The 16,364-nt window shown below is 43.9% G+C and overlaps 1 protein-coding gene across 3 annotated transcripts in view; it reads left to right on the top strand.

The window, feature by feature from the left end:
- Endob (SH3 domain containing GRB2 like, endophilin-B) overlaps positions 1 to 16,364 on the top strand; it is a 38,269-nt gene that overhangs the window by 13,887 nt on the left and 8,018 nt on the right. Inside the window, exons 6-9 of one of the 3 annotated variants that reach the window (XM_077682165.1) lie at positions 2,491 to 2,533; positions 3,983 to 4,072; positions 11,565 to 11,665; positions 13,695 to 13,783. In XM_077682165.1, coding sequence (XP_077538291.1) covers positions 2,491 to 2,533; positions 3,983 to 4,072; positions 11,565 to 11,665; positions 13,695 to 13,783 — 323 coding nt within the window. Of the gene's footprint in view, positions 1 to 2,490; positions 2,534 to 3,982; positions 4,073 to 11,564; positions 11,666 to 13,694; positions 13,897 to 16,364 lie in introns of all 3 variants that reach the window. The other 2 variants (XM_077682163.1, XM_077682164.1) reach the window with 2 other exon arrangements.

Genomic DNA, 16,364 nt, shown 5'->3' with positions numbered 1-16,364 from the left:
GCGTGCGTGCGTGTGTGTGTGTGAGAGAGAGAGAGAGAGAGAGATGCGTGCTGGTGTGCTGATTTTATTCCTAACGTAGTTAGCATTGCATATGTATGTGTGTTCCACCAAGCACCGGCTGTCACAGGTCCCCACAGAAACATAATCCCAGAGTATAAACCACATTCACACAAAGCAGCAAAACAAGCATTTATGGCCAAGATTCGATCGGCGTTGTTTACATTGCCCTTCGCACTGTGCGGAATCATCGCTGTCGCCTTTCTGCTTCACTTCAAAGAAACCAAGAGAAATTATTTTTTCGGCAGCCTGCTGGTGGCGTTTTTGAAAATGTTGTGGGAGCCGTACACTCAGTAGTACGCAGAAATACGCATTACTAGCTGTCTTTATTGCAACAACTGCAAAATCTCGGCACCGTGCCGTGGCTCCTTCGGGCTGATGGGCATCCGATAGTTGACGGCGCCACTCTTAGGCGGCACTGCGGTTGCACTAGAAACATCAGTGCACGGAGCCTATGGTGAATACCGGGTGCACGAGGTATTTGAGAACAGAACGTTGGCGTCAGGCACAACAGAATATCTCCAGCAAAATCAGACATATTTTCACCAAACTTTGCGAAGTACTTCTGTTACGGTTTAATTCCATAACTACTCAATAAATCCACCATCGGCCGCAATAAGTGATTCGACTGGGCTTCGCAAACGGCTGCATGCATGGATCTGGTGCTCCTTGGAGATGTTGGCCATTGAGTTAGAAATGGCGGCCCTCAGCCAGTATTTTGTATTATGCGGTCCTTTGTTGGCCTCTCTCTCAAAGACGCCCCAGACATAGTAGTGGAGAGGACTTAAAGGGACCCTGCAACACTTACCATCGACTACTCGGAATGTATTTTGGGGTAAAGTCTATTGCCCCAGCAATCTCCTCCCGCAAGAATTATGAAAATCCGTTCACTATCACCGAAACTACACGCGATGAAAAATCGCGCATAAATGTTCTTTCTCAACTCAACCACGGACAACGCGACGAAAGCTGTGCGCTCTCTCCCGGAGAGGGGGGCGGCGCGCGGCGTTCTGTTCGGCGGCCTTCGATATGTCACAGGCCGGGGAGTTTCGTCCTTTTCCCCGCAATGTGGACGGGTCTATTTCCGGTCTGGTGCCACAAAAAAGCAGGCATTGTGACCTGCTCGCAAGCAAGCGCTCAGGCTGATAGGGCATTTTTGGAGCAATAAACGTTTGTTGTCGAGTGGGCTCGTTGAAAGTGGAATATTTAGTTCGTCACTCAAACTCCGCGCGCACTTAAAACAAAAAGAAACACCGAAAGCATGCGGACAGGTTCAGACATAGAAGAGGTTCATACACAGCGCCGACGACGGCTGATCGGCGCAGGATCTGATCCTGTGTCATCTGATCTGGCATTTCCTGTGCCAGATCGGCGATCTGGCACAGGAAATGCCAGAATTTAGCCGCGAAGTTGACCAGCGACAGCCAATAGGACAGCCAGGACAGCCATGGCCCGATTGACGTCGCAGAGGCCATGCCAGGGGTGCATAATGAGGAGAATTGAAGAGAGCGCGTTTGGTTTTTCCGCGTCTTTCACGGCGATTTGCGCGCTTACCGCTTCGCGTGCACGTGTAATATTTGGCTCGAGTGTTCCTAGAAGTCTAATCTAAACGTCGCGCAGGTTTACTTGCACTGCACGAAGAGTGTTGCAGGGTTCCTTTAAATCTAGAGCTAGGCGGCCACAAGTTCGTAGTGACGGGGTCGCAGACATTGTCAGCCAGGCGCTATTGGGTGACGCAGGCAGTGTGGGCAGAAGCCAAATCTTGCTGAAAGACATATGATCTTTCTTTCGAAACACTCTCTATCCATAGCTTTACAACGGTAGCAACCACATCCACGTAACCGGCAGCATTAACGCGGAGTCCTGCAAAAAAGTGTGGCAGCATGCTGTCACCCTCGTTGCGGACAACGGATAACACCACCGCCGGAGAAATTAAGGGGTTCTGACCATGTCTGACCGCTGAGTGTGCTTTTTCGTTTTCGCTACACATGCCACGTCACCACCACAACACACAACCTTCGTCCGCACTTTGTAAACGAAAGACTTCGCTTCTTTCAGAAAGGTAGCAATTTCCAAGTCGCTGTGGTGCGCGGCCAGGGCAACGAGAACTGCATGGTGTTTTATTTCCTGCTTCAACTTGTACACTTCCATCTCTGAACAAACTGTGCAGTATGAAGCATAAGGGGTCGACGAATAAGAAGCCGTACTCCTAAATATATGGGATGAGCCTGCTGGTGTCTATGGTGATAAGGAATAGCGTCCTCAAATAGTACCTCGCGCACCTGGTATTTATGGTGATCAAGTGAAAAAAGAAATATAAAGCATAAAGTTTATTGATAGGAAGCTGTGTCTGACATTGGTGTTAGAATGTGGTGTGAAAATGCGAATTTTTAATAGTATGATGCATTGTATCTTTTCCTGCTGCTTACTGGTCTCCAAAATCAATCCTGAAGTTCTTGAGAAGGAAATTCAACAGGTAAACGCTGTTGTTTAAGCAGACAAAGATTAGATATTTTGCTTAATTTGTTATTGTTCTTTTACTGCATGCTTTAATTTCTTATTTCTTCACCCATCACCATTTTTTGTGCTTTGCATGCATCTAAAGTATCAGGTTGCATTTCTTTTCTTTTATATTGTACTGATTATGAACTACGGCATGCCAGTTTGTGTGTATTCGTCATTGTTTACTTTCGAGCCTTAACTCTAACTTAAGGCACACAATAGGAAAAAAAAATGCAGTGAGACTTGCGACACCAGGGCTCCGAGACATAACACAGTATGTATTGCTTTTAAAAAACAATGAAATGCTATTGAGCAATACCATTGGTCTTTCAGCGATTCCATTTGTTACCCGCCGCGGTGGCTCAGTGGCTAAGGCGTTGCGCTGCTGAGCACGAGGTCGTGGGTTCGATTCCCGGCCGCGGCGGCCGCTTTTCTGATGGAGGCGAAAAGCAAAAACGCCCGTGTGTACGAGATTTCGGCGCACGTTAAAGATCCCCAGGTTGTCAAAATTAATCCGGAGCCCTCCACTACGGTGCGCCTCATCGCCTGCGTTGCGTCGGCGCGTTAAACCCCACAATCAATCAATTCCATTTGTTTTTGAGCTGTACAGTCGTCCACAGGCTTAGCTGGAGCATCACATTTGACATCAGTGTGGAATGTCTCAAAAGTTCCTAACAAAAACTGTTCAAACAAATGTGGAGGACTGAACAGCCCCCTTAAACTTGAAAGAAATGCAGCAGTTGTGACTAAATTACCGTATACCAAAGCAGGTGGAGACGATAAGTGGGTAAAGTGATGCTCCAGCCAAGCCTGTGGGCGACTGTACCAACAGTATGTCTAAAAACATGAAATGGTGTTGCTAATGCCTGTATTATGGTCCTTTTGTGCTAATGGAAAGCTGGTGTCCCACCATAACTAGTTTGGTGTTTTGTTGGTAGGGAAATGGTCGTTGAGTGATACACGACTACTACTGGGTAGTGCAAGTGTCGAGACCTGTAAATGTATCTGCATCACTAAAGCTGAGAAATTTTGTCTTTAGCAAAATTGTTTGTTTCTTTTTGTGGAACTTCTAGTAGGCAGTAATCAACAGTAATTGGCAGTAGTCTGGCAAACAAAAAAGCCTCACATTGGCATTTTGTTGCTTTCTACATTGCATAGGCGTTGCAGGCACTGCTATAGGTGGAGCATCAATAGTGTATGAGTGGCACTGTGTAGGTCTGACAAAGAAGTCCCATGATGCAGAGCTTTGTGCACTTGAAAATTAGCCGTCCTGTAGCCTTGATAGGGTGAAACATGATCTTAGGGAGGTATAGGACAGCTAGGTTGTAATGAAGTTGCTGCTGTTTGGTATTGGGGGATTGTACCCAGGCTGGCAGCGCAATTTTTATTTGTACACTATTTTAAATGATCTGTTTATTTACAGGCAGAGAAGGATGTGCGTACTTGCCAGTCTGACTTCGACCGTCAAGCTGAGATCACTAGGCTTCTTCTTGAAGGAATCTCCAGCACTCACGTACGTTTGCATGTTGTTTGAGCTCTTATTAAAACTTTCATGTGGTGCTCTGCTGGTTTGATCTTGAATTAAGCAAAATAATAAAATCTTGATAATATGAATGTATTGGGGTAGCAGAAGTGGCTGTCATTCGAAATCATATCCAAAAAACAAACTTTTTCATTACCACAACAAATTGACCGATCTTGAAGGACCCAAGAAAACATTTTTTGTGCTAAACATATCAGTTTAGCAGGGACACATATTGCAGCGACATGAAATGCAGGTGATTCAACGCCCTTTCCAACAGCACCATTTCTAAATAATGTCTTCATAAATAATCTCTATGAAAAAAATTATCCACTTCCAAATTTTTGTCTACACGTCGAAGAAAATGAAAAAAAAAAGGAAGTTGTGTATAACCAACCACCAGTCGTAGAAAAATTATGAATATAAAATTTGTAGGTAAACATTTCGCAAACCTCTCCTAGAAAAAAATATTAGTTGCACGGCACAGTTTGTCAGATATGAACAAAGCATGTTAGTGGTGCCCGTGTGCCTTGTGGTGAAGCCCAACCCCCATTTCAAAATGCACAATTTTGGATGGTTCTCTGGAAGAAGTCTTGTGGTTTGACATTATTAGAGGCACCAATTAGTCCCCACGTGATGTAAAAACACCTTGTAAATGACTACGGCCAGCACAAGCGATGCGAAGAAGTTCGCTTGGAGTTGAAAACCAAACTCGGTAGTGGATGCTTGTTGACGTTCTGATCATCACTTATCTATCAGAACTTCCACTTGAGGCTTATTGTCATCCTCTGACTCACTATGGTAGCCCTGCTTGCAGGAGTAAGGTGTGGTGCGCTAGAATCATGTCCAGTAAGCTTTCAACAAGCAGCTGTCGCGTGACGTGAAGAGGGTTCAGCACTCCGAGCCTCCTACGTTGCAGCGCCACCTAACATTTTCAAAAAGAAACAATATCAAACCTGTTGGAGACTTTGTCAAAATAGACGGTTCTACTAAGCAGTGACACTGGACCTGCGGAAATATCCCTGTACAGAAACGAAACTGGCTGGTGAACAGCTGTTGGTGTTCAAGGCTGATTGGAAGCATTCTCCTTGTCTGAAGTAATATCCAATGACTTGGTGTTATCTTTTAACTTTCAGCTGGAGCTGTTATTGCACAAGGAAGGCGTGGGTGAATCATGAGCGGTGTGCTTTTTTTGAGGAACAGTAGCGGGCGATGGAGGTGCCATGGCACATTGGCTGGAAGTTGGGTTAACTGTGAATTAGCGCCAAGTGTGAATTTTGCAGTGCAAAAACGAAACCTAAACTGCTGGAAACTGGCTGAAAATGCCAGGTAAACTTGTTAGACATGCGGGGGACCTTCAGAATTAGGCTTTTGGGAGAATAAAGCTACCCTTTCTCCAAACCACATCTCACTAGTGAATAGCTGGTGTCATTTTCAGGTAATTATCACCTATCAATGCTGTCGGATTACAAAGATGACCACATAATGTGGTATTTCATTTGCTTGGAACCTTATGATCAGGAAAATTTGATGGTAATGCAGCATAGCCACGAGCAGCATGCTTTTTTGTCAAGCGTAGCAGCCACACCCTTCTTCGCAAAAACGCATGCACCTCAGCTTGCATAAAAGGTCGTCAGAAATCTCATTGTCACTGGAGCAGGAAAATTTAAACTAAAAATTTAAACTAACCACTGGGGCACATAAGGTGCACAAGAAACGACTGGAACATGTTGAAATTGGCAATATAAATCATCGATCACCGGTGATCGATTTGAATAGGTGTGGTAACGAAAGAGGGCACATGGGTCTATGGGACCGAAAAATTCCCCCAAAAGCATTTTTTTAGGTATGATTTTTCTTTTGGTTTGCAGAGTTTTTCCTTGGAAAAGTTCATACTTGAACAAAGTGAGGTTCTTGTAATAGCTATACAGGCTTGATTTTGACAAGGTTATGATGCCAAAACAACAATTTTTTTTATATATATAATTTCCGAGTTCTGTGCCACGACCGGTGTTGCAGCAATAGGAAATTCCCGAGAGGTAAAGTGCTCATGGATTGAAACGCGACACTGCGAGCGCGTGGCCGCCGGTACACCGGTACATGCAGCGCCGCCAGTGGACGCCCGTGGAAGCTAGGTGTCACATTGTGGTATACCGTGAGGATGAGAGCGTGTTGACCGTAGGCTTACTGCTTCTGGTTGCCAATGAGCGGGACTGTGGTTCCCCGCAGCGACAGCGGGGCGCTACAAGCCTGGAGCGCTGGAACGCGTTTGTGCGCCGACGGTAGTAGCCCGGCTGTGCGCGCATCCGATTTCGCGACATCGTGTGCGCGCGCTCTTGTTACACGTGCCCTTCCAATGCGGCACAGTAATGTTCATGTAATGCATAGTCATGCTCATCTGAATAAAAGAAACTTCTGTACGAAGGAACAGCAAACTTTATTCCAGGATGCAAACTAAAAAAAAGGAAAGACGCCTTCGCAGGCACGTTCGCATGTGGTGCGGTGCATTAGTACTTCGTCGGCTCTCCTCTTTTTTTAGTTTATATCATGGAATAAAGTTGGCTGTTCCTTTGCGCAGGCACTCATTTTATTCAGATAAACGTGACCGTGCCTTACATGCACATTATCTGTGTCACATCGGAAGGGCACGCATAAGAAGAGCGCGCGAGCAGACGATGTCACGAAATTGGCTGCGTGGACCGCTGGGTGGCTACCACCGACGCACAAATGCGTTCCTGCGCTCCAGGCTCGCAGTGCACCGCTGTCGCTGCGGGGAACCACAGCTCCGCTTATTGGCAACCGGAAGCAGCAAGCCTATGGTTAAAACTCTCTCATCCTCGTGGTATACCACAGGCGGCGCTGCATGTACCGCAGGCCACGCGCTCGCAGTGTCGCGTTTCAATTTGTGAACACTGTACATCTCATCATGTAGTTAAGCTAAAAAGATCATTTCTTTTGCAGCAGATGTTTAAACCTTGCAATATGGGAAACAGATTTTGCATTTCATGTTTCAATAATGGTTTAATTAGCATTATTTATAATTGGTTAGGAAGAGTACTACTTTAAACCCAGAAGTCAGAATTGATGTAAACTTGCATGTGATTGCCAGACAAAAAAACTGCTTCCAACATTGCATTCTCCACAACTCCTAGTATCTAACCTTGCTGGTAATTTTTTGTTGAATAGTTTTTCTATTGTTTTGAGAATAATCGAGAAAAGTTTGAATTATCTCAGAAATCGATTACCTTACATCAAAACTGATTAAATATTCTCTCTGAAATCAGCTGAAAAAACTGAAGAAGCATATGCAGTTTTATCAAAATTGGTTGGAAAGCAAAAAAAAGAGTATTAAGAACAGTGTGCTCCTTAAGGCCAAGTACACTCAAATTCTTTGCCAAAATTTGATCCAAATAAGTAGTTTTTGCTCTTGAAATTACCATGGCAAATATCCTAAGCCTCTAAAGCACAGAGCACACTAGGTACCGTAAGCACAGAGCACACTAGGCAGATGATGTTTGCACCTGGCGGAGAGTCGCTGAAACAAGTACCGAGGGACCTGTTATGGAGAAGAGGAACCTGTCCCATGGAGCTCGCACTTCTCCGGCAACTTGCATGGCGCTCTGCCAGGCGCAGGGATGCGTTCGCCAGGGGTTTCGTTACTACACCACCACGCTGTACGGCTGTCAGCATCACATGCTTAAAACTAACCGCATGGTAGTAATATCAGCAGGTTTCTTTTTTTCTTTTTTTTTTGAGTGCATATAAGAGATTAGAAGCAAACTATATAATGCATAAGTAGTAATATCAGCAGTTTTTTTTTTTTTTTTCAGTGCATAAAAGAGATTAGAAGCAAACTATATACACGCTTGTGATGGTTCTGGAGTTAGCAAGAGTTTTTTTTTACTTAAAAATACCTGGTATTTTTGCTACAATAAATAGCGCATAATGCACTCTTGCCTGCACATTTTTCATTCCTATTGTATCTGTTACAGAAAAAAATTATTTTTCACAAATTCTTGACCACTTTCTCTTCCATGTCCAATATTTGCTGTATTTGAGCTGGCCCAACGCCATGTGCACACCTCTACCCCTTAGACCTTTCCAAAAGTTTGACGACCTAACTAGATTGTTCTGCGCGCACGTATAAACATTTGTGCGACTTTTGCCCCACTCACTAGTGAACTAATAAAATCAGCCAGTGCTCGTGGTAGCAAATACGTCTGCACAAAGATTGGCTGTCGTCTTCGGGAAGAGCGAAAGCTCCTTCCTAAAACTGCTCCTCTCCTAAACGATAAACTACTTTTTTTTTTCAATCCCAAAATAAAGAATTTGCTTTTGTAGAGTGTTAGATTTAGTTTACTTTAAAGTAAAATTTTATCAACTGCACATGTTCTGGTGAAAGCAAAAAAGAGCGCTAGATTAGTAACATTTTTTGTGTTTTGGTGCATCATCTGTGGAAGTTGACATACGGTTTCACACCAATTTTACAATTTGATCCTCAGTGTGCAGTGAGGTCAGAAATACTGGGCTGATATTCACAAAGCTGTTTGCACGTAATGACATAGTATAAATAGTAATTGACCTGGGCCTATGCGCGCGGTTTGTTCCCTTCAAAAAGAGCGATATGATAGCCGAGGCGCCAGCTAACCAAAGCTGCTTTTCGATATTGTACGAGCTAGTAGCTTTGTAAATCTGGTCCTGCTTTTTTTACTTTGCAATGCCAAGGATTGCTACTCAGGCAGTTATTCTGATGCAAAAATAACTGTTGGACGGTCTACTTCATCTCGATTGATAGCAACGCGATGTCGGAATTGAGCCTGACTCCATTAGCTTAGGTAAACGTTAGTCGAAGTTATTCTGTGTAAATAACAATTCAAGATGCGATGCTACCGTGCGTATTTGGAGGCTGCTGTAAACAGCCACCGTACTGGAACGCCCACTTCCATTCCATCACCTACGTCACATCTGGCACTGGTAATGGCAGCCTGTTTTTTTTTTTTTTTTTCCCCGTTTCAGTTTTGAAAATGCCAATCTTCATGAGCTGTTAGCGTCGCACACTTTCATGTTTGGAATGCAGTATTTTGTATTTCGCACTCTTTTTACGTGTACTATTCGATGACATTATTTTTGCGTTGTTGAAAATTTTGACTGCAGTTGGCCTTTAACGAGCATATAGAAGCAAAGGAAGGAAAAGGCCTGTTATTAATTATCTGTGCTCATGCCAGGTGGTATCAGGTGTACTTTTTGGGTCCTTTTTGTTTTGAGGTTGTCAAGCATGTGTTCTGACTGTAAAAGAAGCCCACACTGGTATCTTCACTTACTGTACCATGAGTGCATGTTTTTCTGCTAGGTGGGTTTCCTTTTTTTTCTCTGTGATATCCACTTTTATGACTGACTACAGTCCTCATACTGGCTTGTAAATGTTGCTGCTACCATAGTTTCTTCATCTTACTTAGAGGGGAATTTAATAATAACTAACATGAAGGTTGGTTATACATATCTTGTACACCAACGCACACCATGCAAATATAAATGGGGGACATGGCTTATAAAGTGCGAATACCATGGTTTTGGTTTCGGTGTGCGAGTTTTTCTTTGCGACAGCTTCATCAGCTCAACAAAATTACTGTTTGTGGTTGATGCATTGGTCAACAAAAGGAACCCCGCACTGAAAATTTCTCTTCTGCGCATGTGCTTGGTACACCTCATTGATTGCTGGCGCATCACTACCGGCTGCTCTTGGATGACAGTGATAGTGCTGTGTATCAGAGCCCAGTTTGAAGCTACTGCTGAAAAATTCTGCCTTGGACTATAGCTCAATGCATGAAAGGCAAAGCAGTTCTCAAGGCCCTGGTTAGGATCTTAAGAATTACCCGCCGCGGTGGCTCAGTGGCTAAGGCGTTGCGCTACTGAGCACGAGGTCGCGGTTTCAATTCCCGGCCGCGGCGGCCGCTTTTCTGATGGAGGCGAAAAGCAAAAACGCCCGTGTGTACGAGATTTCGGCACACGATAAAGATCCCCAGGTGGTCAAAATTAATCCGGAGCCCTCCACTACGGCGCGCCTCATCGCCTGCGTTGCGTCGCCGCGTTAAACCCCAACAATCAATCAAGGATCTTAAGAATTGCTTTGTATTTGCAAAGAAAGCTCTACTGTTGCATGCGCTGCAATAAAAATAAGTGGCCAGTTGAGCTCCCCATGCAGTATTCATAACTGCAGCTGTTAACTGTATTTGCTACTACAATACGAATTATTTGCTCCAAAATTATTCTAGGCAAAGCATTACTTCCTTCGCCTTGTGTTTCTTCAAAGGGGGCAGTTGCCATTCACACATGCCTAGTATTTGGAACATAATTAAAAAAAGGTAGTCTTACCTCATAATTTAGCAATGTGCAATATAGGAAATCACACTACTCATGCAGTGCAACTTTCACATCATACTGGTTGCTCATGATTATTATAGATGTTGGTAGTGCATTGCTTATTCTCAGCAATTTACTTCAAAGTGCTGCTGAGTAACCTAGTAGAATCATTTCAGAAATGCGATACATCACTTTTGGGAAGCATTCACATTAAATATGAACAAAGAAAAAAGTACCTTCCAGGATGTGCTAGAATTATCGTGTTAGTCATTGCATGAAATTGCTACTCACAGAGTTGTGGTGCCTCTTGGCTTTCATATAATCTGGAAACTGGCAGAACCATTTCCAAAACATATTTTATCAAATGCAAGCTCACATGTGTGATAATGACTGTTTGCAATATTTTGCATGACACTCAATACCTCCGAGTAATTAGTCGTAAAAGAAATGTGAGGAGACAGAAAGTTGCACTTGTAACAGCCAACTTCTCATCTACCACAGTGGCTTGGTGGCAAATGTGTTGCATACAAAGCCCGGTGTTTTGTTCCTGGCCATCATTGTGACTGACTTTTTTTTTGAATTTTTTTTTATTGTGGCATAAAAGAGGAGCATTTTTGTGTATACTTCACCACATGCTAAGGAATCTCAGGTGGTCAAAATTAATCTATAGCACTCCACTACAGGGCAAGTGCCTCATAGCCTAAGTGTGGCTTTGACGTTTGAAACACCTATTCTAACTGTTATTGAGTGACAGCAGTGAACTGCTGCAAAACTTTTGGCTTCCAGTTCTGTGGAAGTCGGCTACAACAGTATGGACAAAAATTAACAGTAATATTTTTGCAGTATTTTTTGCGGTCATAATTAGAAATGAATGTAAAACTATGGCGCACACCTGTTGTGGTTCCCTTTGTTCTGGTGTCCTCTTAGGTAAAAAGGGTACTGTTATTATTGGGTTAGATCAATACATCCCCCCCCCCCCCCCTTTTTTTTTCTGTGGTATATTTTGGTTGTGGCTTCACAAGTCCAAATGTAGCTCTGCTTGTCTAAAAGCTGGATACTTGGCACAATTTTGCAGTGTATGGCTGCAGAACTAATACTGATGTTTATACTTACTATTTTCCAGGTGAACCATTTGCGCTGCCTTAGTGACTTTGTGGAAGCTGAGATGTCGTATTATGCCCAGTGCCAGCAGTACATGGCAGATCTTCAGAAAGAATTGGCCAGGTAAGTCTCGCCACTGTGCCATTTTATTTTTCTGCAGGTCAAATAAGGGACATTTAGAATCATTTTAGGACCTCTTGTTAACCTGAGCCCAGCGAGGCCGTCAGAATTCTTTTCAGCTATTTGGAAAATGGCAGAGGGGGAACGTAAACCGATGGTCCATCGTTGGCTTGGCAGTGCAATCAGTATGGGTTATGTTCGGTACCAAGGAATGCCATGCCTGGCTAGCGAGCTGTTGTCAAAGGGGCAGCCTCATTTAGTGACACTAAGGGCAACCAGTCAGTCCTTCTCTTCGTAGTGCTCACTGGCTGCAGAGGTGAGTTTGTTGACGGAACAATATGTTGCAAAGAGCTTCAATAAGGTGAAGTCTATGAAACGGGTGACGGAACAGGAGGGGGTCATGCTGTAGCCTGAAATGAAATTAATTGCTGCCTAGCTGGACATTGACAAAAATAGGGGATACAGGGACACAACTACATGTTTTAACAATAGCAAGGGACTAATGCTTGTTGCGGTGCTTACGTAACTTCGTCACTGGACAAGCCCTGTTCCAAGACAAAAAAAAATGCAGCTACTTCATTTTCCAATTTAGAGCAAAGGACTGATGCTTGTGCAGTGCTTGTGCAACTTATTGCCAGACAAGCTGTGTTGCAAGCTGAAAAAAATGCAATTGTTTTATACTGTACTGAAATGAGCCCTATTCCATTAGTTGAGGGATTTCGTCGGGTGAAGATGTTAAAATTAGTCTTTTAATAACAGTTCCATTGGGTAGTCGCACAAAGCATGAATCCATACATTCACACAATCCAATCAAAACTTCCCAACTGCCACTTTTTTCCACTGCTGCCATGTTTGTGGATGCTGGTAGACAAGTACCAAAATGTTGTGCTGTGCAAATGGTGAATTTTGATTTCGAGGCTGATATAAAGTCAATAATATTTTTGTTGGAATAGGTTCAAAAGGAATACTTTGCAATTTACAGTTAGAAAATGGAAATTAACGATTTCGTCAGAGTGCTTCACTAACCAACTTGCAGAGAAAAAAAAAAAAGCCAGCTCTTTAAAAATTCTTTTTAAAGAGCCTGCTTTTGTAAAAAAAATTTATGGCATAAAGTGAATGTAAAGAAGCTAACCTGCTGCTTGTAGTTTTTTTGGCGACATATTTTACGTGGACGCCACTTTTATCTCGTGTGGGGTCTGAAGCATGTGAAGTGGCTGTTTGGCTGCCTGTATCACTAAAAAGAGTAGTATACAACCAATTCATATTGCCAATAATGACATATGGGTCAGAAACTTGTCGCCTAACTAAACGAATGGAAAGGAACCTTAGGTTGTAGAACAAAGGATATGGATGATAGGAGTAATGCTTAGGGACAGGAAACGAGTGTCCTGGGTCAGGGAACAAGTTTGGCTGGAAGATATCAAAGTTCAAATTAGGAGAGAAAAAAAATGGACCTGGGCTGGCCACATAGTGAAATAAAGTGACCGCCATTTTTTTTTTTTTTTCCTGATTCAGTTTGGTTTTGAATGCTAAAGAAACAAAATAACAGTTTGGGCTTACTTCCATTGATTGATTATGAGGTTTAACACGCCGCCGCTGCACAGGTGATGAGGCGCGCCATAGTGAAAGCTCCAGATTAATTTTGGCCACTTGGGGATCTTTAACGTGCACCGAAATCTCAAACACATGGGCATTCTCGCGTTTTGCCTCCATCAGAAAGCGGACGCCGCGGCCAGGAAAGGCTTACTTGCAGCCATCCTACCAATTTGCTTTTTTGTTCGACGCCTTGGCTGCAATACCGCTCTATTTGTTCATGAATGTGCGTACAAAAAAAGTGCAGTGATTGGTATTGAATGCTTGCTTAGTAGTGTGCAATATCTGAAAAGCACGCAGTTCACTTGAAACAGCCAGACTGGTGAATAGATCTTAAATCGCATAATGCACTATAACAGAAATGGCTCATGGTAGCAACCAGCCTTGGCTACAAGTGAAAGGAGGTTTCTCTGACTGCCCCTGTGTTTCCTTTGTGCAGCATGTCCATAGCGGTTGGAACAGGCAGCAGTGGCGATGGTGGTCGCAGTGGCTTCCAGGGCATATTCTCATCGCCTACAGCCAGTGCAGGTAGCCCCTCCAATGACGTCAGCACATTTATCAACAGCAACCAGAAGCGGGCACGCGTCCTTTATGACTATGATGCTCATGACAACTCTGAGCTGTCCCTGATGGCTGATGAAGTGAGTCTCCCAAGCCCACGCCTCCTTGGTGTATGGCAGCGAGCAGGCTTGCGTGCTTGAGACAGGACTCCCTAACCTCTTCCCTGTACTAACCCAATAGGTGACCGGTAAAAAGCGCAAAGGCTCATGGGTACATTGTGTTCTCCCGCGGAGAGCCGCCACTTCCGGTTCGGGAGCTCTCCTGGCCTCCGGTACTCCGGCGGCTTTCACGCGCGTGTGCGCTGGTTGTTTATTTGTTTCCACCGGAGGAAAAAACGCTCATGCATCGGTGATTCCATAAATAATAACGATTGACCCTATTAGGGGTTTATCTGACTGGTAAGCACCCTGTGACAAATAAACAACACGCACACGCACGCCTGAAAGCCGCCGGCGTACGCAGGCGTACGGGAGGGCAGGAGAGATCTCGAACCGGAAGTGGCAGTAGCAGACGAGGTACCCGTGAGCCTTTGCGCTTTTTACCGGTCACCCATGTGTGGCGGCAGAGTTCATTCTGTGCACCACTTCGTGCAGCAGGCCAGGCTTAATTTTATGCGCATATTTTAAGCCCTAAGACCTTCTGTGGTGTCATTTCTTGTCACTGCTGTTGCATCTGCACTGCTTCAGTCATGTCGCCCTTAATTCAAAGTGCTAAAATCCATCGAAGTCAGGGCTTCGAGATGAGCAAAGTGTACACCAAAAATTTCAGTGCACAGGTCTTGCATTCCAAAGGCTTACCATATTCTACAACCATGCCAATAAAGAACTTCTCTTCTAACAGAAGTTGAACCCGATAGCTCATAGAGAACAGTATTGAATACAAGGAATCCTTGCAGCGCAGATGACTCAGTTGTAGGCATGTGCGAATATAGTTCAGCAGGATGCCCATCCAGACTGCGGAGATAAAATGTTAAAGATACAGGATAGGTGAACTTTACAGCCAAGTGCTAAGAGTACAAAAGGTGGTTGCATCTGACACTTATCATCACTGAACCCATCGAAAGACACGCCGCGGTTGTTATCCAAGGCGAGTTTCAGCGCTTCATTCACCATGTTATCCCGAGCTTCAGGCCTTATCGCTGGTACCGTGCCTACCAAGGCCAGGCAGGGGTTCAGCTTCAGAGCCGTCTAGGCGTTTGGAGATTTTACAGAATTTTCACAGACACCAAGAGAGACAGAGATGCCCAAGACTCGGAAAGGAAGCTTACAACATTGTGGACCGACGTCTTCTTAGGGTTTCCCTTGTTGGTGAGAGCACATTCTTGCAAAGAGGACCACCAATTCCTCAGGTCATCCTTGAGTGGCCACATTCATGATGCATCTGCTGTCTTTTATTTTTTATTTGTTACACCCAGGCGTTAGTACTGAATGTGAAATGTTTTATCTGAGATGACTTAGCAGAATGTCTTATCTGTTTTTGAAAGTTTCACATCTACTTTGCTCTAATCAAATTGGACAAGTGTCTTCTCTTTTGATCTGTGGTGTTTGCGGTTGGGTCATTGACGCCTTTTTTTATTTGGTGGGAAGTTGAACGTTTTCAAAGCTTTCAGGCTTTGAGTCATAGAAGATAACATGATTTTTATGGCGTGGACGATGTTTGGGGTTTTTATTAAAATAGATAGTTTGTCTTAAAATGTGAATGGGCGTTATTTTGTTTGTTTTTTGTTTATTGACGAGACAACGTTCAATAGCGGTCTGTCTTAGTGCCAAGGCGAGAGGCGGCACTGAAATCCACCTGACTGGGCCTTTGACACCAGACAGTACACGCAGCAGACATGAGCGCAACATACTTCAAAACACGTTGCAAAATCTCAAACGCTCAAAACACATTATATCAAACATTATATCAAATAAAATATAAAATGTTCAAACACATTGCAAAATATCAAGCACATACAATAAAGCACACAAACAGAGTATCAAACATGATACGGCAATACAAGGGAAAATGACAGAATTAGTGGTCAACACATACATTTGGGCAGAGGTGTTCTGTCAGAACGTTCAATGGTGATTTTGCCCTTTAACTCTTTCGCTACCGCGCCTATCAAAATTGATCAATTTGATCGATACTTTTGGGAGCGCCCTTTCATAGCGTTCCACGCGTTTCTCGAACAAGTAAAGCTGTTCGGAGTTAGATCAGAAAATGGCCTTTCAAAATCAGCTTTGTTTTCATTTTTGCTACGGAAACGGGATTTTTGACACTCCTTTGAATCACCTGGGTGTGGAAAAGGGGCGTGGTCATCGCGCGTCACTGCTACCAACGAAGAATGCGTGCAACTCGTAATTACTCTGCACCAGCGCTTGTTTTTTGCTATCAGGGCGTGAATGGGGAAGTGGCAAACGATTTTCAATCGTCCGGTTCGTGCTCTGACAGTAATAATCCCAGAAGTCGTCTGAAAATGTCAAGCAGTGCCTGGTTGCAAAGCTACTTTATGATTTTAGGCAGTTTTATTGCCTTTGCGCACGTTGTTCTAAGTACTGTGGTA

The sequence above is a fragment of the Haemaphysalis longicornis genome, unplaced genomic scaffold, assembly GCF_048455015.1.
Source record: "Haemaphysalis longicornis isolate Haplotype H1 unplaced genomic scaffold, Haemaphysalis longicornis Haplotype H1 scaffold_1, whole genome shotgun sequence".
In the NCBI taxonomy this organism is placed as follows: domain Eukaryota; kingdom Metazoa; phylum Arthropoda; class Arachnida; order Ixodida; family Ixodidae; genus Haemaphysalis; species Haemaphysalis longicornis.
This window is presented reverse-complemented; position numbering and strand designations above follow the sequence as displayed.